The following is a 25,177-nucleotide window of genomic DNA, read 5'->3' as shown; positions in this document are numbered from 1 at the left end:
TGTTTATATTGAACTAAATTCTCTTTAATGAGATTCCATAAGAGATAATATTACATTAATTGACTTAAGTTTTAATTGCACTTACAGACAGGAGTAAAAATGACAAAAAGTTACAAAAATATCTGCAATTATCACATCAGTCATGATTAATCTACCCGTTAGACGAGACTGCTGTGGCAGAATTGAATTTTTTCTATTGCACTAGTATCGCTGTCTGTCCCTGTCTGTCGCACTTGAACACAGATCTTGCTGGCTTTTCAATTAACGGAATTAACTTCCTAAGTGACACAGTGAAGGACACAGCACCTGATACACTGACAGACACACTGCCTGACTGACACACTGACACACTACCTGACTGACACACTGACAGACAGACTACCTGACTGACACACTGACACACTGCCTGACTGACACACTACCTGACACACTGACAGACACACTGCCTGACTGACACACTGACTAACAGACACACACGATCCTGACTTGAGTATTAATCACTGCTGGGCTGCTGTGATGAGGCAGTATTGATCAGTGGCAGGCAGGTGTCCTGGATGGGTATTAATTACTGGGGTTTCTCTGATGAAGCAGTATTGCCAGCAGCTCTATCACAGTGCAAGTCATACCTGGCTGCCCACTGGAGCTCAGCAGGTGTGAGCCTGGTCAGTACCTGGATGGGAGACTCCTGGGAAAGCTGAGGCTGCTGCTGGGAGAGGTGTTCGTGGGGCCAGCAGGGGGCGCTCACCCTGTGGTCTGTGTGGGTCCTAATGCCCCAGGACAGTGACGGGGACACTAGACTGTAAACAAGGTGCCGTCCTTCAGATGAGACGTGAAACTGAGGTCCTACCTCTCTGTGGTCAGTCAAGACCCCAGGGTGTCTCTCAGAAAGAGTAGGGGTGTGACCCCAGTGTCCTGGACAGACTCCCCCTGGTCTTTACCAGTCATGGCCTCCTGATCACCCCCCTCTCTGAACTGGCCTCATCACTCTGCTCTCCTCCCCACTGAGAGCTGGAGAGTGTGAGCGGACTGGAGCATCATCACACTGGGGGGGTGGAGGGGATCCCCAACACTGGACAGCACTGGGAGAGGAGTGGAGTGGAAAGAGCTGTAGAGGTGTGAGGATTTATTATTAGTAGTAGTATCAATCAGTGATAGGCTGCTGTCCTGGATGAGAAAATTGCTGCTGGGTTGTTTATGTCAGTCAGTACTGATCACTGACAAGTGTCAGCTGGTGCTCAGAGCGTGTTGTTGTTTGGGTCTCACTCCCTCACTCCCTGTCAGTGTTGATGAAGTAGGTTCTGAGCTCCCCCTTTCCTTTCACTGAGATCAGCCCACGCAGAGTCACACTGAACCCCACAGACTCCACCACTAGCGCTGTCTCCTCTGTCACCTGAAAGAGAGGTTAATACAGACACACTGACTGACTGGACACTCCAGTACATGAACACTGCACTGAGAGAGAGGGGTTCATACAGACACACTGACTGACTGGACACTCCAGTACATTAACACTGCACTGAGAGAGAGGGGTTCATACAGACACACTGACTGACTGGACACTCCAGTACATTTACACTGCACTGAGAGAGAGGGGTTCATACAGACACACTGACTGACTGGACACTCCAGTACATTAACACTACACTGAGAGAGAGGGGTTCATACAGACACACTGACTGACTGGACACTCCAGTACATTAACACTGCACTGAGAGAGAGGGGTTCATACAGACACACTGACTGACTGGACACTCCAGTACATTTACACTGCACTGAGAGAGAGGGGTTCATACAGACACACTGACTGACTGGACACTCCAGTATATTAACACTGCACTGAGAGAGAGGGGTTCATACAGACACACTGACTGACTGGACACTCCAGTACATTAACACTGCACTGAGAGAGAGGGGTTCATACAGACACACTGACTGACTGGACACTCCAGTACATTAACACTGCACTGAGAGAGAGGGGTTCATACAGACACACTGACTGGACACTCCAGTACATTAACACTGCACTGAGAGAGAGGGGTTCATACAGACACACTGACTGACTGGACACTCCAGTACATTAACACTACACTGAGAGAGAGGGGTTCATACAGACACACTGACTGACTGGACACTCCAGTACATTAACACTGCACTGAGAGAGAGGGGTTCATACAGACACACTGACTGACTGGACACTCCAGTACATTAACACTGCACTGAGAGAGAGGGGTTCATACAGACACACTGACTGACTGGACACTCCAGTACATTTACACTGCACTGAGAGAGAGGGGTTCATACAGACACACTGACTGACTGGACACTCCAGTACATTAACACAGCACTGAGAGAGAGGGGTTCATACAGACACACTGACTGACTGGACACTCCAGTACATGAACACTGCACTGAGAGAGAGGGGTTCATACAGACACACTGACTGACTGGACACTCCAGTACATTAACACTGCACTGAGAGAGAGGGGTTCATACAGACACACTGACTGACTGGACACTCCAGTACATTAACACTGCACTGAGAGAGAGGGGTTCATACAGACACACTGACTGACTGGACACTCCAGTACATTAACACTGCACTGAGAGAGAGGGGTTCATACAGACACACTGACTGACTGGACACTCCAGTACATTAACACTGCACTGAGAGAGAGGGGTTCATACAGACACACTGACTGACTGGACACTCCAGTACATTAACACTGCACTGAGAGAGAGGGGTTCATACAGACACACTGACTGGACACTCCAGTACATTAACACTGCACTGAGAGAGAGGGGTTCATACAGACACACTGACTGACTGGACACTCCAGTACATTAACACTGCACTGAGAGAGAGGGGTTCATACAGACACACTGACTGACTGGACACTCCAGTACATTAACACTGCACTGAGAGAGAGGGGTTCATACAGACACACTGACTGACTGGACACTCCAGTACATTAACACTGCACTGAGAGAGAGGGGTTCATACAGACACACTGACTGACTGGACACTCCAGTACATTAACACTGCACTGAGAGAGAGGGGTTCATACAGACACACTGACTGACTGGACACTCCAGTACATTAACACTGCACTGAGAGAGAGGGGTTCATACAGACACACTGACTGGACACTCCAGTACATTAACACTGCACTGAGAGAAAGGGGTTCATACAGACACACTGACTGACTGGACACTCCAGTACATTAACACTGCACTGAGAGAGAGGGGTTCATACAGACACACTGACTGGACACTCCAGTACAGTACGTTAACTTTGCATTAAGTGGACTCTACAGTACTGCACACTTTAAAGACAGTTCCCTTGATTAAACAGCCACGTGTTGATAGCAGTGGACACCAGAACTGGTGGACTGGTCTGCAAGCAGATGCGGATTGGATCGCCCCCTGGTGGGCCCTCTGGTGGGATCTGCTCCAGCTGACCATGGGCAGCTCCTGGTTGACTCCATGCTGTCTCAAACAAGTCCTCTGTTTGACAACCTGCTGGACGAAGTGCCCAGCCACTCTGTGCCCACACATCAAGAGAGAGACGGACAGACACACCTGTATCTTGCCCAGGACACCGGTACTGTCCATGCGACTGGCCACATTGACGGTATTTCCCCAGATATCGTACTGCGGCTTGTGGGCACCAATCACCCCTGCGATCACTGGACCATGGTTTATACCTGACAGAGAGAGGGGTTAATACAGACACACTGACTGGACACTCCAGTACATTAACACTGCACTGAGAGAGAGGGGTTCATACAGACACACTGACTGACTGGACACTCCAGTACATTAACACTGCACTGAGAGAGGGGGTTAATACAGACACACTGACTGACTGGACACTCCAGTACATTAACACTGCACTGAGAGAGAGGGGTTCATACAGACACACTGACTGACTGGACACTCCAGTACATTAACACTGCACTGAGAGAGAGGGGTTCATACAGACACACTGACTGACTGGACACTCCAGTACATTAACACTGCACTGAGAGAGAGGGGTTCATACAGACACACTGACTGACTGGACACTCCAGTACATTAACACTGCACTGAGAGAGAGGGGTTCATACAGACACACTGACTGACTGGACACTCCAGTACATTAACACTGCACTGAGAGAGAGGGGTTCATACAGACACACTGACTGACTGGACACTCCAGTACATTAACACTGCACTGAGAGAGAGGGGTTCATACAGACACACTGACTGACTGGACACTCCAGTACATTAACACTGCACTGAGAGAGAGGAGTAAGGAGTCTGTGAATATCAGGGTAGAAGTGTCTGTATATACACAGGGTGAGCAGTTCTCCTTCAGTGCCTTGCCAGCACACAGTGTCACAGGGCCCTGAGAGACACTGACCGATCCTCAGCTTGAAGTCGTTGAAGGAGTGGGTGTTGATGCAGTCCAGCTTCCCCATCAGAGCCATGGCGAACTCCACCATGCAGCGCATGTGGCTGTAGTTACCAGGGCTCTCCTGCGGGGGCAGAAGAGAGCAGCCCTGAGGCAGCATCCTGGGCCAGGAAAGTGGTGCACACAGGGTAGTGCATACAGCACACAGAGCACACATACAACATGCAGAGCACACATACAGCACATAGAATACACACAGTACACACCACACAGGGCACACCTACAGCACACAGCACATAGCTTACAGTGCAGAGAGCACAATCTACAGCACACAGCACATAGCTTACAGTGCAGAGAGCACAATCTACAGCACAAAGAGCACACCTACAGTACACAGCACATAGCTTACAGTGCAGAGAGCACAATCTAATGTAATATAATAATATAATGTTTCTTTATTAGCCCTATACAATTTCTTGCATTAGGAATTTGTCTTTTTGCATACCCCAGCTTTTCTCCATGGAGACACAGACAGGGAGAGAAGCTTGGGGTCAGAGCGCAGGGTCTGCCATTGTACGGCGCCCCTGGAGCAGCTGGGGTTAAGGGCCTTGCTTAGGGGCCCAACGGAGTAGGATTTCTCTGCCGGCCGCGGGATTTGAACCGGCAACCTTCCAGTCACAGGCACAGATCCTTAGCCACAGAGCCACCGCTCCGCCCCCAATCTACAGCACACATACAGTAAAGTTTAGCTTACAGCACCCACAGCACAATCTACAGCACACAGAGCACACATACAGTACACAGCACATAGCTTACAGTGCAGAGAGCACAACCTATAGCACACAGAGCACACATACAGTACAGCAAGCAACACAAACCCAAACTCACAGCACAAAGCACATAGCTCACAGCATACAGCACACACAGTGCACGGCACACAACCCACAACATAGTGCCCAGGGCACACAGCACACAGCTGAGACACCTAAACACGTGTCTCCTCTCTGTCTGTCTAATTCTCTCACCAGTGCTCTGTGGTTTCTGCAAAATGTAAACCACATTAAAAATTGCTAACCATGTCTACAAACCCATTTCTCTCTCTCCTCTCTCACTGCTTTCTGAACTCACTCCTCCACCCACCCAGAACTCATGCCTCTCTCACTCCTGCCCTCTGCGAACTCACCTTCTTGTCCTCAGCCTCGGTGATGGTGGTCAGTCCGCTTGCTGCCATGTAGGTGCTGCAGATGGTCTTAATCTTCTCCACTCCGCTGAACTTAGGCTTGGAGAGGAGCTGAGAGGGGCAGAGGGACAGCAGCCTGAGTTCCCGGCCCAACACTGACCAGCAGCCATATCACCCTGCAACTCACAACTGGCAACCCACTGAAGCTAAGCAGGTGTGAGCCTGGTCAGTACCTGGATGGGAGACCTCCTGGGAAAAACTAAGGTTGCTGCTGGAAGAGGTGTTAGTGGGGCCAGCAGGGGGCGCTCACCCGGCGGTCTGTGTGGGTCCTAATGCCCCAGTATAGTGACGGGGACACTATACTGTAAACAGGCGCCGTCCTTCGGATGAGACGTAAAACCGAGGTCCTGACTCTCTGTGGTCATTAAAAATCCCAGGGCGCTTCTCGAAAAGAGTAGGGGTGTAACCCCGGTGTCCTGGCCAAATTTCCCCCCTGGCCTTTACCCCATCATGGCCTCCTAATAATCCCCCTCTATGAATTGGCTACATTACTCTGCTCTCCTCCCCACTGAGAGCTGATGTGTGGGGAGCGTTCTGGCGCACTATGGCTGCCGTCGCATCATCCAGGTGGATGCTGCACATTGGTGGTGGTGGAGGGGAGACCCCATTACCTGTAAAGCGCTTTGAGTGGAGTATCCAGAAAAAGCGCTATATAAGTGTAAGCAATTATTATTATTATTATAACACTGATCAATATCTCTATCAATGCGCTCCTGGCCCAACACTGATCAATATCTCCATCAACGAGCCTCTGGCCCAACACTGATCAATATCTCTATCAAAGAGCTCCTGGCCCAACAGTGATCAATATCTCCATCAATGAGCCTCTGGTCCAACACTGATCAATATCTCTATCAACGAGCCTCTGGTCCAACACTGATCAATATCTCCATCAACGAGCTCCTGGCCCAACACTGATCAATATCTCTATCAATGAGCCTCTGGTCCAATACTGATCAATATCTCTATCAATGAGCTCCTGGCCCAACACTGATCAATATCTCTATCAATGCGCTCCTGGCCCAACACTGATCAATATCTCTATCAATGAGCCTCTGGTCCAACACTGATCAATATCTCTATCAATGCGCTCCTGGCCCAACACTGATCAAGCCCATCTGGACCCAGAACAGGGGCTGAAGCAGAACCTGGCACTGATGGAGCAGGACTGTCACACCTGGGCACTGCTGGAACAAGACTGTCACACCTGGGCACTGCAGGAGCAGGACTGTCACACCTGGGCACTGCTGGAGCAGGACTGTCACACCTGGGCACTGCAGGAGCAGTGATGTCAGACCTGGGCACTGCAGGAGCAGGACTGTCACACCTGGGCACTGCAGGAGCAGTGATGTCACACCTGGGCACTGCTGGAGCAGGACTGTCACACCTGGGCACTGCTGGAGCAGTGATGTCACACCAGGGCACTGCTGGAGCAGTGATGTCAGACCTGGGCACTGATGGAGCAGGACTGTCACACCTGGGCACTGCTGGAGCAGTGATGTCACACCTGGGCACTGCTGGAGCAGGACTGTCACACCTGGGCACTGCTGGAGCAGTGATGTCAGACCTGGGCACTGCTGGAGCAGGACTGTCAGACCTGGGCACTGCTGGAGCAGTGATGTCAGACCTGGGCACTGCTGGAGCAGGACTGTCACACCTGGGCACTGCTGGAGCAGTGATGTCAGACCTGGGCACTGCTGGAGCAGGACTGTCACACCAGGGCACTGCTGGAGCAGGACTGTCACACCTGGGCACTGCTGGAGCAGGACTGTCACACCAGGGCACTGACAGTCAATCTGGACAAGACCAGAGTTATGGTTTTCCAGAAGAAAGCCAGACCTCAGGGAAACAGGTACAAATCCACACCGAGCAACAACAACAACAACACACTGGAACACACAACCAACGACACCTACCTTGGCCCGACTATCAGTATATCCGGGAGGTTCGACCTGGCAGTGACGGCGCTGAAGGATGAGGCTTTCTGTGCCTTCAGAAGGAACCCCTGTGACACCCACCCCTCCACAGTGTGACCCAGCCCAGAGCCCCGAACGGCAGAGGGGTGCAGCCCCAGGCAGCAGTTCCCGCGGCTCGGCGACACCGGCGCGGGCGAGAGGCGGGCAGGTCGCCTCACCTCGTCGAAGTCCGCGATGATCTCGTTGAGCAGCCGGAGACACTCCAGCCCATCTCGGTTCACACTGCTCTCCGAGTAGAACTCCTTGAACTCAGGGATGGAGGCGAACATGACGCACACACAGGAGTAGGACTGGCTGTACAGGTCCTGAGACAACACAACACAACACAACACAACACAGTGACACACAGCACTCGCACACACAGGAGTAGGACTGGCTATACAGGTCCTGAGACAACACAACACAACACAACACAGCACAGTGACACACAGCACTCTCACACACAGGAGTAGGACAGGCTGTACAGGTCCTGAGACAACACAACACAACACAACACAGCACAGTGACAAACAGTACTCGCACACACAGGAGTAGGACAGGCTGTACAGGTCCTGAGACAACACAACACAGTGACACAAAGCACTCGCACACACAGGAGTAGGACTGGCTGTACAGGTCCTGAGACAACACAACACAACACAACACAACACAGCACAGTGACACACAGCACTCGCACACACAGGAGTAGGACTGGCTGTAGAGGTCCTGAGACAACACAACACAACACAGCACAGTGACACACAGCACTCGCACACACAGGAGTAGGACAGGCTGTACAAGTCCCGAGACAACACAACACAACACAGCACAGTGACACACAGCACTCGCACACACAGGAGTAGGACTGGCTGTACAGGTCCTGAGACAACACAACACAACACAGCACAGTGACACACAGCACTCGCACACACAGGAGTAGGACAGGCTGTACAGGTCCTGAGAGAACACAACACAGTGACACACAGCACTCACACACAAAGGTGTGTTGGCACAGCTCCTGCAGGAACAGGGTGTCGGTGTATCGGTGTCAAGTAGTCGGTCAGTCAGGGTGTGAGGGTGTCAGGGGGTCGGTCAGTCAGGGTGTCAGGGTGTCGGTCAGTCAGGGTGTGAGGGTGTCAGGGGGTCGGTCAGTCAGGGTGTCAGGGTGTCGGTGAGTCAGGGGGTCGGTCAGTCAGGGTGTCAGGGTGTCGGTCAGTCAGGGTGTGAGGGTGTCAGTGTGTCGGTCAGTCAGGGTGTCAGGGTGTCAGGGAGTCGTGAGTCAGGGGGTCGGTCAGTCAGGGTGTCAGGGAGTCGGTCAGTCAGGGTGTGAGGGTGTCAGGGGGTCGGTCAGTCAGGGTGTCAGTGTGTCGGTCAGTCAGGGTGTCAGGGTGTCAGGGAGTCGTGAGTCAGGGGGTCGGTCAGTCAGGGTGTCAGGGTGTCAGGGAGTCGTGAGTCAGGGGGATCAGTCAGGGTGTCAGGGAGTCGGTGAGTCAGGGGGTCGGTCAGTCAGGGGGTCGGTCAGTCAGGGTGTCAGGGAGTCGGTGAGTCAGGGGGTCGGTTAGTCAGGGTGTCAGGGTGTCAGGGAGTCGGTGAGTCAGGGGGTCGGTCAGTCAGGGTGTCAGGGTGTCAGGGTGTCAGGGTGTCAGGGTGTCAGTGTGTCGGTCAGTCAGGGTGTCAGGGAGTCGGTGAGTCAGGGGGTCGGTCAGTCAGGGTGTGAGGGTGTCAGTGTGTCGGTCAGTCAGGGTGTCAGGGAGTCGTGAGTCAGGGGGTCGGTCAGTCAGGGTGTCAGGGAGTCGGTGAGTCAGGGGGTCGGTCAGTCAGGGTGTCAGGGAGACGGTGAGTCAGGGGGTCGGTCAGTCAGGGTGTGAGGGTGTCAGTGTGTCGGTCAGTCAGGGTGTCAGGGAGTCGTGAGTCAGGGGGTCGGTCAGTCAGGGTGTCAGGGAGTCGGTGAGTCAGGGGGTCGGTCAGTCAGGGTGTCAGGGTGTCAGAGAGTCGTGAGTCAGGGGGTCGGTCAGTCAGGGTGTCAGGGTGTCAGAGAGTCGTGAGTCAGGGGGTCGGTCAGTCAGGGTGTCAGGGTGTCAGGGGGTTGGTCAGTCAGGGTGTGAGGGTGTCAGTGTGTCGGTCAGTCAGGGTGTCAGGGTGTCAGGGAGTCGTGAGTCAGCGGGATCAGACCTGGTTGCAGTGCCTCTTGCCCATGAACTCTGTGGCGACGTGTGTCGGCAGCACGTTCTCCAGAAGCAGCTTGTTCAGATTCTCCATGGTCAATATCTGCTCTCGCTCCCGCAGAAAACACTGTTTCAGCTGGAACTGTACACGGCCTGACAGCTCGTCCTGAGAGAGAGGGTTCATACAGACACACTGACTGACTGGACACTCCAGTACATTAACACTGCACTGAGAGAGAGGGGTTCATACAGACACACTGACTGGACACTCCAGTACATTAACACTGCACTGAGAGAGAGGGGTTCATACAGACACACTGACTGACTGGACACTCCAGTACATTAACACTGCACTGAGAGAGAGGGGTTCATACAGACACACTGACTGGACACTCCAGTACATTAACACTGCACTGAGAGAGAGGGGTTCATACAGACACACTGACTGACTGGACACTCCAGTACATTAACACTGCACTGAGAGAGAGGGGTTCATACAGACACACTGACTGACTGGACACTCCAGTACATTAACACTGCACTGAGAGAGAGGGGTTCATACAGACACACTGACTGACTGGACACTCCAGTATATTAACACTGCACTGAGAGAGAGGGGTTCATACAGACACACTGACTGGACACTCCAGTACATTAACACTGCACTGAGAGAGAGGGGTTCATACAGACACACTGACTGACTGGACACTCCAGTACATTAACACTGCACTGAGAGAGAGGGGTTCATACAGACACACTGACTGACTGGACACTCCAGTACATTAACACTGCACTGAGAGAGAGGGGTTCATACAGACACACTGACTGACTGGACACTCCAGTACATTAACACTGCACTGAGAGAGAGGGGTTCATACAGACACACTGACTGACTGGACACTCCAGTACATTAACACTGCACTGAGAGAGAGGGGTTCATACAGACACACTGACTGACTGGACACTCCAGTACATTAACACTGCACTGAGAGAGAGGGGTTCATACACACACTGACTGACTGGACACTCCAGTACATTAACACTGCACTGAGAGAGAGGGGTTCATACAGACACACTGACTGACTGGACACTCCAGTACATTAACACTGCACTGAGAGAGAGGGGTTCATACAGACACACTGACTGACTGGACACTCCAGTACATTAACACTGCACTGAGAGAGAGGGGTTCATACACACACTGACTGACTGGACACTCCAGTACATTAACACTGCACTGAGAGAGAGGGGTTCATACAGACACACTGACTGACTGGACACTCCAGTACATTAACACTGCACTGAGAGAGAGGGGTTCATACAGACACACTGACTGACTGGACACTCCAGTACATTAACACTGCACTGAGAGAGAGGGGTTCATACAGACACACTGACTGACTGGACACTCCAGTACATTAACACTGCACTGAGAGAGAGGGGTTCATACAGACACACTGACTGACTGGACACTCCAGTACATTAACACTGCACTGAGAGAGAGGGGTTCATACAGACACACTGACTGGACACTCCAGTACATTAACACTGCCCTGAGAGAGAGGGGTTCATACAGACACACTGACTGACTGGACACTCCAGTACATTAACACTGCACTGAGAGAGAGGGGTTCATACAGACACACTGACTGGACACTCCAGTACATTAACACTGCACTGAGAGAGAGGGGTTCATACAGACACACTGACTGACTGGACACTCCAGTACATTAACACTGCACTGAGAGAGAGGGGTTCATACAGACACACTGACTGACTGGACACTCCAGTACATTAACACTGCACTGAGAGAGAGAGGTTCATACAGACACACTGACTGACTGGACACTCCAGTACATTAACACTGCACTGAGAGAGAGGGGTTCATACAGACACACTGACTGACTGGACACTCCAGTACATTAACACTGCACTGAGAGAGAGGGGTTCATACAGACACACTGACTGACTGGACACTCCAGTACATTAACACTGCACTGAGAGAGAGGGGTTCATACAGACACACTGACTGGACACTCCAGTACATTAACACTGCACTGAGAGAGAGGGGTTCATACAGACACACTGACTGGACACTCCAGTACATTAACACTGCCCTGAGAGAGAGGGGTTCATACAGACACACTGACTGACTGGACACTCCAGTACATTAACACTGCACTGAGAGAGAGGGGTTCATACAGACACACTGACTGACTGGACACTCCAGTACATTAACACTGCACTGAGAGAGAGGGGTTCATACAGACACACTGACTGGACACTCCAGTACATTAACACTGCACTGAGAGAGAGGGGTTCATACAGACACACTGACTGACTGGACACTCCAGTACATTAACACTGCACTGAGAGAGAGGGGTTCATACAGACACACTGACTGACTGGACACTCCAGTACATTAACACTGCACTGAGAGAGAGGGGTTCATACAGACACACTGACTGACTGGACACTCCAGTACATTAACACTGCACTGGGAGAGAGGGGTTCATACAGACACACTGACTGGACACTCCAGTACATTAACACTGCACTGAGAGAGAGGGGTTCATACAGACACACTGACTGGACACTCCAGTACATTAACACTGCACTGAGAGAGAGGGGTTAATACAGACACACTGACTGACTGGACACTCCAGTACATGAACACTGCACTGAGAGAGAGGGGTTCATACAGACACACTGACTGACTGGACACTCCAGTACATTAACACTGCACAGAGAGAGAGGGGTTCATACAGACACACTGACTGGACACTCCAGTACATTAACACTGCACTGAGAGAGAGGGGTTCATACAGACACACTGACTGACTGGACACTCCAGTACATTAACACTGCACTGAGAGAGAGGGGTTCATACAGACACACTGACTGGACACTCCAGTACATTAACACTGCACTGAGAGAGAGGGGTTCATACAGACACACTGACTGACTGGACACTCCAGTACATTAACACTGCACTGAGAGAGAGGGGTTCATACAGACACACTGACTGGACACTCCAGTACATTAACACTGCACTGAGAGAGAGGGGTTCATACAGACACACTGACTGACTGGACACTCCAGTACATTAACACTGCACTGAGAGAGAGGGGTTCATACAGACACACTGACTGACTGGACACTCCAGTACATTAACACTGCACTGAGAGAGAGGGGTTCATACAGACACACTGACTGACTGGACACTCCAGTACATTAACACTGCACTGGGAGAGAGGGGTTCATACAGACACACTGACTGGACACTCCAGTACATTAACACTGCACTGAGAGAGAGGGGTTCATACAGACACACTGACTGACTGGACACTCCAGTACATTAACACTGCACTGAGAGAGAGGGGTTCATACAGACACACTGACTGACTGGACACTCCAGTACATTAACACTGCACTGAGAGAGAGGGGTTCATACAGACACACTGACTGACTGGACACTCCAGTACATTAACACTGCACTGAGAGAGAGGGGTTCATACAGACACACTGACTGACTGGACACTCCAGTACATTAACACTGCACTGAGAGAGAGGGGTTCATACAGACACACTGACTGACTGGACACTCCAGTACATTAACACTGCACTGAGAGAGAGGGGTTCATACAGACACACTGACTGGACACTCCAGTACATGAACACTGAGAGAGGGGTGATATAATCAGTACAATAAGAGAAGTGATACCTGTCTTGCCAGGATCAGCGCCAGGAAGTAGAAGATGAAGAGCCAGACTCCAGCCATGATCTTGGGCTCCTTCAGCACCCCAGGTCTGCACACACATGTACACACACACATATAGAAATTCACACACATGTACACAGACATAGACATGCACACACACATGTACACAGAGACATACACACATAGAAATGCACACACATACACAAACATAGACATGCACACACACATGTACACAGAGACATACACACATAGAAATGCACACATGTACACAGACATAGACATGCACACACACATGTACACAGAGACATACACACATAGACATGCACACACATACACAAACATAGACATGCACACACATGCACACACATAGACATGCACACACATCACATGTACACATAGACATGTACACACATGTACACACACATAGACATGCACACACAAAACACACATACACACAGATGTAGACACACCGACATACACACAAAACACATGCACACACACATAGACATGCACACATACACAGAAATAGACACACGCACAATAGACATGCACATACACGTACACGCACATAGACATGCACACATGTACACACATATAAATGCACACACATGTACACACACATAGACAAGTACACACACAGACATGCACACACACAGACATGCACACACAAACACACACGCACACACAAAACACATGTACACACAGACATGTAGACACACATAGATGTACACACAAAACGCATGCACACACACATAGACGTGCAGACACACAGACACATCAAACACAGGGGGACACACAGACATGCACACAGAGTCAAACACACACAGGCACACAGACAGGGCAGAGATACATGAGTTACCATGGGTTTGTTCAGAAACATGAGCAAATGACAGTGATGGGATCTCATAAGCGCTCAGGAGAAAAAATCAAAAGGCTTGTTTCGTAGAAAGATCTACAATCGCCAAGCGTGGGGCTCCTTCAGTGTTTCTACACAGTGCTGTACGGCAAACACCTACACCCAGGGTGAGCGCGATTTGTGAGAAAGTATACAGTAAATCTCCTTACAGAGCGCGTGCAGTGCAGTCTTGGGTGAGCGTCTGCATCCTACCACGCCGCAAACCCGCCGGCTTCAGGGAGGTCGCTGGCGTGACGGTTTTAGGCGAGGTGGGAGAGGGGGACCCCCGGAAATTAATCCCACCTCCCCCAATCTGTTAGCGATACGATCCAGGTTTGAACCTATGCCATCTGAGCAATTGGTACCACTTTGTCACCTGTGGCACCATACATTGGGACATCCCAGTCCCAGTCTATTAGTGGCATGGTCCAGACTGGAACCTGCACTAGCAGGGCAATTAATCCCACTACGGACACCTGTGGTGCTCTAACTTGGGAAATCCCAGTCCCAGTCTGCTAGTTCCAGGCTCAAACCTGCAGTGGACCACAGTGCTCAACCTGCGCCATACGTGTGGTGCTTTCTGACCTGCTGTGGTTGCCATAGAGCTGTATGACATAACAGTCTGAGCGGTTGGCGAAGACGTGCAGGAAGATGACCTCATACACCACCAGGGCCAGGGTCAGCAGGAGCAGCCTGAGTTCCAAGTTGACTCGCAAGAACACCACGCAGGAGAGCATGCTCAGTAAACAGCAATACAGGTAGTACTGAGAGAGGAGAGAGATGACGACATAAAGGAAGATGTCTGAGATTTTGTTTCAATGTGTGAAAGACACAGTGCGCCTCTTACAGGGACAGTGTACTGTGTGTCAGTGTGTGAGGCTCTTACAGGGACAGTGTACTGTGTGTCAGTGTGTGAGGCTCTTACAGGGACAGTGTACTGTGTGTCAGTGTGTGAGGCTCTTACAGGGACAGTGTACTGTGTGTCAGTGTGTGAGGCTCTTACAGGGACAGTGTACTGTGTGTCAGTGTGTGAGGCTCTTACAGGGACAGTGTACTGTGTGTCAGTGTGTGAGGCTCTTACAGGGACAGTGTACTGTGTGTCAGTGTGTGAGGCTCTTACAGGGACAGCGTACTGTGTGTCAGTGTGTGAGGCTCTTACAGGGACAGTGTACTGTGTGTCAGTGTGTGAGGCTCTTACAGGGACAGTGTACTGTGTGTCAGTGTGTGAGGCTCTTACAGGGACAGTGTACTGTGTGTCAGTGTGTGAGGCTCTTACAGGGACAGTGTACTGTGTGTCAGTGTGTGAGGCTCTTACAGGGACAGTGTACTGTGTGTCAGTGTGTGTGCCTCTTACAGGGACAGCGTACTGTGTGTCAGTGTGTGAGGCTCTTACAGGGACAGTGTACTGTGTGTCAGTGTGTGAGGCTCTTACAGGGACAGCGTACTGTGTGTCAGTGTGTGAGCCTCTTACAGGGACAGTGTACTGTGTGTCAGTGTGTGAGGCTCTTACAGGGACAGTGTACTGTGTGTCAGTGTGTGAGGCTCTTACAGGGACAGTGTACTGTGTGTCAGTGTGTGAGGCTCTTACAGGGACAGCGTACTGTGTGTCAGTGTGTGAGGCTCTTACAGGGACAGTGTACTGTGTGTCAGTGTGTGAGGCTCTTACAGGGACAGTGTACTGTGTGTCAGTGTGTGAGGCTCTTACAGGGACAGTGTACTGTGTGTCAGTGTGTGAGGCTCTTACAGGGACAGTGTACTGTGTGTCAGTGTGTGAGGCTCTTACAGGGACAGTGTACTGTGTGTCAGTGTGTGAGGCTCTTACAGGGACAGTGTACTGTGTGTCAGTGTGTGAGGCTCTTACAGGGACAGTGTACTGTGTGTCAGTGTGTGAGGCTCTTACAGGGACAGTGTACAGTCTGTAGGGCTCCAACAATGTTGCATTGGGAGATGCAAAACTGCAGGAGGGTTCTTGCAGAAAGACCTGTTGGAAAAAAAATTGAACACAATTAAACAGTATCTGAGGAAAGAGCAGTCACAGAGTGAGACAGCACAGAGGGGCATCACAGTGACAGGGAGAGTGAGACAGCACAGTGACAGGGAGAGTGAGACAGCACAGTGACAGTGAGAGTGAGACAGCACAGAGGGACAGCACAGTGACAGGGAGAGTGAGACAGCACAGAGGGACATCACAGTGACAGGGAGAGTGAGACAGCACAGTGACAGGGAGAGTGAGACAGCACAGAGGGACAGCACAGTGACAGGGAGAGTGAGACAGCACAGAGGGACATCACAGTGACAGGGAGAGTGAGACAGCACAGTGACAGGGAGAGTGAGACAGCACAGAGGGACATCACAGTGACAGGGAGAGTGAGACAGCACAGAGGGACACCACAGTGACAGGGAGAGTGAGACAGCACAGTGACAGTGAGAGTGAGACAGCACAGAGGGACAGCACAGTGACAGGGAGAGTGAGACAGCACAGAGGGACAGCACAATGACAGGGAGAGTGAGACAGCACAGTGACAGGGAGAGTGAGACAGCACAGAGGGACAGCACAGTGACAGAGAGAGTGAGACAGCACAGTGACAGTGAGAGTGAGACAGCACAGAGGGACAGCACAGTGACAGGGAGAGTGAGACAGCACAGTGACAGGGAGAGTGAGACAGCACAGAGGGACAGCACAGTGACAGAGAGAGTGAGACAGCACAGTGACAGTGAGAGTGAGACAGCACAGAGGGACATCACAGTGACAGGGAGAGTGAGACAGCACAGAGGGACAGCACAGTGACAGTGAGAGTGAGACAGCACAGAGGGACAGCACAGTGACAGAGAGAGTGAGACAGCACAGTGACAGTGAGAGTGAGACAGCACAGAGGGACAGCACAGTGACAGGGAGAGTGAGACAGCACAGTGACAGGGAGAGTGAGACAGCACAGAGGGACAGCACAGTGACAGAGAGAGTGAGACAGCACAGTGACAGGGAGAGTGAGACAGCACAGAGGGACAGCACAGTGACAGTGAGAGTGAGACAGCACAGAGGGACAGCACAGTGACAGGGAGAGTGAGACAGCACAGTGACAGGGAGAGTGAGACAGCACAGAGGGACAGCACAATGACAGGGAGAGTGAGACAGCACAGTCACAGGGAGACAGACCCATCGCAGTGACGCAGCACAGTGTCAATCAGACTCACAAAGTTGAGGATGCCCATGAGCAGCACGATCAGCAGGCACAAGGTGATGAGGGGCAGGCGCAGGGCAGGGTGCCTGGCCACAGCCTGGGACACTGAGGACACCCACCGCAGGGACAGAGGCAGCTTGTAGCGCCAGCGCTGAGACACAGACACACAGCACACCATCAGAGCACACCATCAGAGCACAGCTCCTGAGCACGCCATCAGATCATGCCTCCTGAGCACGCCTCCTGAGCACATCATCAGAGCACGCCTCCTGAGCACACCATCAGAGCACCCCTCCTGAGCACGCCATCAGATCACGCCTCCTGAGCACCCCTCCTGAGCACGCCATCAGATCACGCCTCCTGAGCACCCCTCCTGAGCACACCATCAGAGCATGGCGTCAGAGCACACCTCCTGAGCACACCTCCTGAGCAGGCCATCAGAGCACACCTCCTGAGCACACTGTCAGATCACACCTCCTGAGCACACTATGAGAGCAGGCCATCAGAGCACACTGTCAGATCACACCTCCTGAGCACACTATGAGAGCAGGCCATCAGAGCACACTGTCAGATCACACCTCCTGAGCACACTATGAGAGCAGGCCATCAGAGCACACTGTCAGAGCACACCTCCTGAGCACACTATCAGATCACACCTCCTGAGCACACTGTCAGAGCATGCCATCAGAGCACACAGACTTAATACAGACACACTGACTGACTGTAGTCAGTCAGTAAAAATATGAGCAGAAGTTATAACAGTAGTGATAACAGCAGTATTAATAACAGTAGTAATCACAACAATTATACCTGCGGCAGTAACAAGAGCAATAATAACTGCAGTAGTAATAAGAGCAGTGGTAATAACAGTAGTAATAACAGTAGTAATAAGAGCAGTGGTAATAAGAGCAGTGGTAATAACAGTAGTAATAACAGTAGTAATAAGAGCAGTAGTAATAAGAGCAGTGGTAATAACAGTAGTAATAACAGTAGTAATAAGAGCAGTGGTAATAAGAGCAGTGGTAATAAGAGCAGTGGTAATAACAGTAATAAGAGCAGTAGTAATAAGAGCAGTAGTAATAAGAGCAGTAGTAATAACAGTATTAATAACAGTAGTAATAAGAGCAGTAGTAATAAGAGCAGTAGTAATAACAGTATTAATAACAGTAGTAATAAGAGCAGTAGTAATAAGAGCAGTAGTAATAACAGTATTAATAACAGTAGTAATAAGAGCAGTAGTAATAAGAGCAGTAGTAATAAGAGCAGTGGTAATAACAGTATTAATAACAGTAGTAATAAGAGCAGTAGTAATAACAGCAGTAAGAAGAGCACCTACCTCCAGCAGTCCGGTGCAGCAGACTAGCAGTATCAGAGCCAGGACAAAGAACGTGACTCCATACGACACACCCAGAGCCGCATTCCTGAGAGAGAGACAGGCTGACGAGGACACACAGCTCCCTCTATCCCACAATTCCTCCTCCCTGCCCCTCTGTATCCTCCTGCTTCTTTCCACCTCCAGTCTCCTCTCTCTCTCCGATCCCCTCTCTCCTTCTCTCCCTCTCTGTTCCCTCTCTCCTTCTCTCCCTCTCTGATCCCTCTCTCCTTCTCTCCCTCTCTGATCCCTCTCTCCCTCTCCCCCTCAATGACAACTCTCTCTCTCTGATCCCTTTCTCCCTGTCTGATCCCACTCTCCCTCTCTGACAACTCTCTCTCTCTGATCCCTCTCTCCCTGTCTGATCCCTCTCTCCCTCTCCCCCTCTCTCTCCCTGTCTGATCCCTCCAGAGGGGTCTCTGCTCACTTGTCGGACACCAGCATCTGGATGATGAAGACGGCTGTGAAGATGAGGATGGTGCAGATCAAGGAGACGAACAGGTTCTTCATCTTGGAGAAGCGGTACTAGACAGGAACAAGACAACTCGTCAGCTACAAAACTACACAACACACTGAGCAGCTGAACTAAACCACTACACAACACAACAGTTGAGAGGGAAGTTGAATTCTCACCTCCTTCTCCATATTCAGATCATTGAAGAACAGAGTGACCACACTGATTGTCTGTGAGCGACCCATTTCCCTGAGAGAGAGAAAGAGAGAGGGGTTCATACAGACACACTGACTGACTGGACACTCCAGTACATGAACACTGCACTGAGAGAGAGGGGTTCATACAGACACACTGACTGACTGGACACTCCAGTACATTAACACTGCACTGAGAGAGAGAGGTTCATACAGACACACTGACTGACTGGACACTCCAGTACATTAACACTGCACTGAGAGAGAGGGGTTCATACAGACACACTGACTGACTGGACACTCCAGTACATTAACACTGCCCTGAGAGAGAGGGGTTCATACAGACACACTGACTGGACACTCCAGTACATTAACACTGCACTGAGAGAGAGGGGTTCATACAGACACACTGACTGACTGGACACTCCAGTACAATAACACTGCACTGAGAGAGAGGGGTTCATACAGACACACTGACTGACTGGACACTCTGGTACATTAACACTGCACTGAGAGAGAGGGGTTCATACAGACACACTGACTGACTGGACACTCCAGTACATTAACACTGCACTGAGAGAGAGGGGTTCATACAGACACACTGACTGGACACTCCAGTACATTAACACTGCACTGAGAGAGAGGGGTTCATACAGACACACTGACTGACTGGACACTCCAGTACATTAACACTGCACTGAGAGAGAGGGGTTCATACAGACACACTGACTGACTGGACACTCCAGTACATTAACACTGCACTGAGAGAGAGGGGTTCATACAGACACACTGACTGACTGGACACTCCAGTACATTAACACTGCACTGAGAGAGAGGGGTTCATACAGACACACTGACTGACTGGACACTCCAGTACATGAACACTGCACTGAGAGAGAGGGGTTCATACAGACACACTGACTGACTGGACACTCCAGTACATTAACACTGCACTGACAGAGAGGGGTTCATACAGACACACTGACTGGACACTCCAGTTCATTAACACTGCACTGAGAGAGAGGGGTTCATACAGACACACTGAGTGACTGGACACTCCAGTACATTAACACTGCACTGAGAGAGAGGGGTTCATACAGACACACTGACTGACTGGACACTCCAGTACATTAACACTGCACTGAGAGAGAGGGGTTCATACAGACACACTGACTGACTGGACACTCCAGTACATTAACACTGCACTGAGAGAGAGGGGTTCATACAGACACACTGACTGACTGGACACTCCAGTACATTAACACTGCACTGAGAGAGAGGGGTTCATACAGACACACTGACTGGACACTCCAGTACATTAACACTGCACTAAGAGAGAGGGGTTCATACAGACACAGTATAATTAATGAATTATAAAGATTAACACACTCTTTGGGATCCAGACTCTCCACCTGTTCCAGCACTCCAGCCTCCAAGACCTGGGACTGAGTTCTGAGAGGACAAAACAAACTATAGTTAACACACCTGCTGCCTACCTGTCTTATTAATTCTCCATCTGTCTGCCTGCCCGTCAGTCTCTGTCCCCTCTTTCTCTCTGGCTCTGTCTGTCTGTCTCTCTTTATTTCTCTGTCTCTATCTCTATGCCTGTCTCTCTCGTTATTTTCTCCATCTGCTCACATGCCTGTCTGTTTCTCTCTGTCTACCAGTCTGTCTCTGCTTGTCTGTGTCTGCTTGTCTGTCTGTCTGTGCCTGTCTGTCTCTGCTTGTCTGTCTGTCTCTACCTGCCTGTCTGTCTGTCTCGGCTTGCCTGTCTCTGACTGGCCATGATGCTGCTGTGCTGTGCCCAGGTGTCCGACCAGAGGAGACCCTGCTGCCTGTGGTCACCTGTCTTACTGGATCAGCAGAGACAGACAGGTGGAGTCAGAAGGCCGATGGGACGGTCCTGCTCGCGGGAGACAGTCACTCTCACCTGAGTCACATTCCCATCTGCCTCAAGCAGGAGTGGAGAGCCTCTTACCTGTCCACAGCTCGGGGCCGAGTCAGAGCATCCTGTAGGAGACACAGGGCCACACTGACATCAGACAGTGAAGACAAACAGGTTATAGTAGGTAATATCAGACACTGACACACTGAGACCAGACACTGACACTACATCAGGTAATATGAGACACTGACACACTGAGACCAGACACTGACACTACATCAGGTAATATGAGACACTGACACACTGAGACCAGACACTGACACTACATCAGGTAATATGAGACACTGACACACTGAGACCAGACACTGACACTACATCAGGTAATATCAGACACTGACACACTGAGACCAGACACTGACACACTGAGACCAGACACTGACACTACATCAGGTAATATCAGACACTGACACACTGAGACCAGACACTGACACTACATCAGGTAATATCAGACACTGACACACTGAGACCAGACACTGACACTACATCAGGTAATATCAGACACTGACACACTGAGACCAGACACTGACACTACATCAGGTAATATCAGACACTGACACACTGAGACCAGACACTGACACTACATCAGGTAATATCAGACACTGACACACTGAGACCAGACACTGACACTACATCAGGTAATATCAGACACTGACACACTGAGACCAGACACTGACACTACATCAGGTAATATCAGACACTGACACACTGAGACCAGACACTGACACACTGAGACCAGACACTGACACTACATCAGGTAATATCAGACACTGACACACTGAGACCAGACACTGACACTACATCAGGTAATATGAGACACTGACACACTGAGACCAGACACTGACACTACATCAGGTAATATGAGACACTGACACACTGAGACCAGACACTGACACTACATCAGGTAATATCAGACACTGACACACTGAGACCAGACACTGACACTACATCAGGTAATATGAGACACTGACACACTGAGACCGGACACTGATACTGATGGAGCTCAGGACACTGTGGGAAATACTTCTTGTGTGTCTCCTTCACTGTGAGAAACGCACCTCGTGTGTCTCCTTCAGTGTGGGAAACGCACCTCGTGTGTCTCCTTCACTGTTGGAAACGCACCTCGTGTGTCTCCTTCAGTGTGGTAAACACACCTGGTGTGTCTCCTTCAGTGTGGGAAACGCACCTCGTGTGTCTTCTTCACTGTTGGAAACACACCTCGTGTGTCTCCTTCACTGTTGGAAACGCACCTGTGCAGTGAGTCAGCAGTGAAACACACACAGACAGTGATACAGACAGACAGTGAAGAGGCTGTGTCTCAGACTGACCATGCTGGGGCTGCTGTGAGAATCGCTGAAGTGCTCGAAGGGCTTGATGGTCTCCCAGGACTTCAGGTACTGGGACATGCGAAAAGAGGCTCTGAGATTCTTCCCACCGTGAGCAAAACCATCGGTTTGGACTCTCAGTGAGTTCTGATCCTGCTTCTGAGAGAGAGAGAGGGGTTAATACAGACACACTGACTGGACACTCCAGTACATTAACACTGCACTGAGAGAGAGAGGTTCATACAGACACACTGACTGGACACTCCAGTACAATAACACTGCACTGAGAGAGAGGGGTTCATACAGACACACTGACTGACTGGACACTCCAGTACATTAACACTGCTCTGAGAGAGAGGGGTTCATACAGACACACTGACTGACTGGACACTCCAGTACATTAACACTGCACTCAGAGAGAGGGGTTCATACAGACACACTGAGTGGACACTCCAGTACATTAACACTGCACTGAGAGAGAGGGGTTCATACAGACACACTGACTGGACACTCCAGTACATTAACACTGCACTGAGAGAGAGGGGTTCATACAGACACACTGACTGACTGGACACTCCAGTACATGAACACTGCACTGAGAGAGAGGGGTTCATACAGACACACTGACTGGACACTCCAGTACATTAACACTGCACTGAGAGAGAGGGGTTCATACAGACACACTGACTGACTGGACACTCCAGTACATTAACACTGCACTGAGAGAGAGGGGTTCATACAGACACACTGACTGACTGGACACTCCAGTACATTAACACTGCACTGAGAGAGAGGGGTTCATACAGACACACTGACTGACTGGACACTCCAGTACATTAACACTGCACTGAGAGAGAGGGGTTCATACAGACACACTGACTGACTGGACACTCCAGTACATTAACACTGCACTGAGAGAGAGGGGTTCATACAGACGCACTGACTGACTGGACACTCCAGTACATTAACACTGCACTGAGAGAGAGGGGTTCATACAGACACACTGACAGCACTGAGAGGATGTTGATACCTCGGACTGTTTCAGTGACTCCCTGTCTCTCTGGGGATCGATGACAAGGAAGGTGTGTCTGCCCTGCAGATAGGGGTCTCTACTTGCCCCATGACCCTCCTCCACCTCAAACCTCTCCTGCAGGTGAGAGAGAGTCTCCTCTGTAATGTGCACCCTCCTGGAGAGAGAGAGAGAGACAGGCAGGCTGAGTACAGACACTGTCACCCTCCTGGAGAGAGATACAGACAGGCAGGCTGAGTACAGACACTGTCACCCTCCTGGAGAGAGAGACAGACAGACAGGCTGAGTACAGACACTGTGTCCCCTCCTGGAGAGAGAGACAGACAGACAGGCTGAGTACAGACACTCTCACCCTCCTGGAGAGAGACAGACAGGCAGGCTGAGTACAGACACTGTCACCCTCCTGGAGAGAGAGACAGACAGGCAGGCTGAGTACAGACACTGTCACCCTCCTGGAGAGAGAGACAGACAGGCTGAGTACAGACACTGTCACCCTCCTGGAGAGAGAGACAGACAGACAGGCTGAGTACAGACACTGTCACCCTCCTGGAGAGAGAGACAGACAGACAGGCTGAGTACAGACACTCTCACCCTCCTGGAGAGAGAGACAGACAGACAGGCTGAGTACAGACACTGTCACCCTCCTGGAGAGAGAGACAGACAGGCTGAGTACAGACACTGTCACCCTCCTGGAGAGAGAGACAGACAGGCTGAGTACAGACACTGTCACCCTCCTGGAGAGAGAGACAGACAGGCTGAGTACAGACACTGTCACCCTCCTGGAGAGAGAGACAGACAGACAGGCTGAGTACAGACACTGTCACCCTCCTGGAGAGAGACATACTTAAGTTTGAAGAGTGTTTCTATATCTTAATCAGTTGCTAATTGAAAACTCTTTATGTTAGTATTGCTGAGTTCGGACAGTGAGTGCTGTAGAGTTATTTATTGGAGTAGTTGTCCAGTAGTTGTGGAGTACTGATGTGGAAGCTGTGCAGTACTGATGTAGTAGCTGTGTAGATGTAATGTAGTAGTGGTGGAGTACTGATGTAGTAGCTGTGGAGTACTAATGGGGAGTACTGGCGAAGAAGTTGTGTGGTACTGATGTAGTATGTGTGTAGTATTTGTGTAGTACTGGTATAGTAGTTGTGTAGTAAGGTGCCCAGTACATCTGCATCTCCTGGGGTGTCAAGTGCTCAGCAGGGGTAGTTTGAGCAGGTGTTCAACAGGGGTAGTTTGAGCAGGTGTTTAGCAGGGGTAGTGTGAGCAGGTGTTCAGGAGCTGCAGTGAGGTAACAGTGTCAGTGTGCAGCAGA

At 50.7% G+C, this 25,177-nt stretch overlaps 1 protein-coding gene across 5 annotated transcripts in view; it reads right to left on the bottom strand.

Annotated features, from left to right (window-relative positions):
- Nucleotides 1–2: 2 nt before the first annotated feature.
- Nucleotides 3–25,177, bottom strand: part of LOC102684695 (adenylate cyclase type 2-like) — a 46,056-nt gene continuing 20,881 nt past the window's right edge. For 2 of the 5 annotated variants that reach the window (XM_069188663.1, XM_069188664.1), the window contains exons 10-26: nucleotides 23,866–24,022; nucleotides 22,839–22,994; nucleotides 21,547–21,578; nucleotides 20,958–21,020; nucleotides 19,554–19,623; nucleotides 19,348–19,445; nucleotides 18,885–18,969; nucleotides 17,562–17,699; nucleotides 16,270–16,350; nucleotides 14,955–15,133; nucleotides 13,478–13,562; nucleotides 9,761–9,919; nucleotides 7,768–7,914; nucleotides 5,577–5,684; nucleotides 4,403–4,517; nucleotides 3,580–3,704; nucleotides 3–1,390 (exon numbers count right to left, since the gene is read on the bottom strand). In XM_069188663.1, the coding sequence (XP_069044764.1) occupies nucleotides 1,268–1,390; nucleotides 3,580–3,704; nucleotides 4,403–4,517; nucleotides 5,577–5,684; nucleotides 7,768–7,914; nucleotides 9,761–9,919; nucleotides 13,478–13,562; nucleotides 14,955–15,133; nucleotides 16,270–16,350; nucleotides 17,562–17,699; nucleotides 18,885–18,969; nucleotides 19,348–19,445; nucleotides 19,554–19,623; nucleotides 20,958–21,020; nucleotides 21,547–21,578; nucleotides 22,839–22,994; nucleotides 23,866–24,022 (1,921 nt within the window). In that variant the 3' untranslated portion in view covers nucleotides 3–1,267. The other 3 variants (XR_011189389.1, XR_011189390.1, XM_069188665.1) reach the window with 3 other exon arrangements.

The sequence above is a fragment of the Lepisosteus oculatus genome, chromosome 4 (genome assembly GCF_040954835.1).
Source record: "Lepisosteus oculatus isolate fLepOcu1 chromosome 4, fLepOcu1.hap2, whole genome shotgun sequence".
Classification (NCBI taxonomy): domain Eukaryota; kingdom Metazoa; phylum Chordata; class Actinopteri; order Semionotiformes; family Lepisosteidae; genus Lepisosteus; species Lepisosteus oculatus.
The sequence above is the reverse complement of the archived record's forward strand: the minus strand, read 5'-3'. Positions and strand labels throughout refer to the sequence as shown.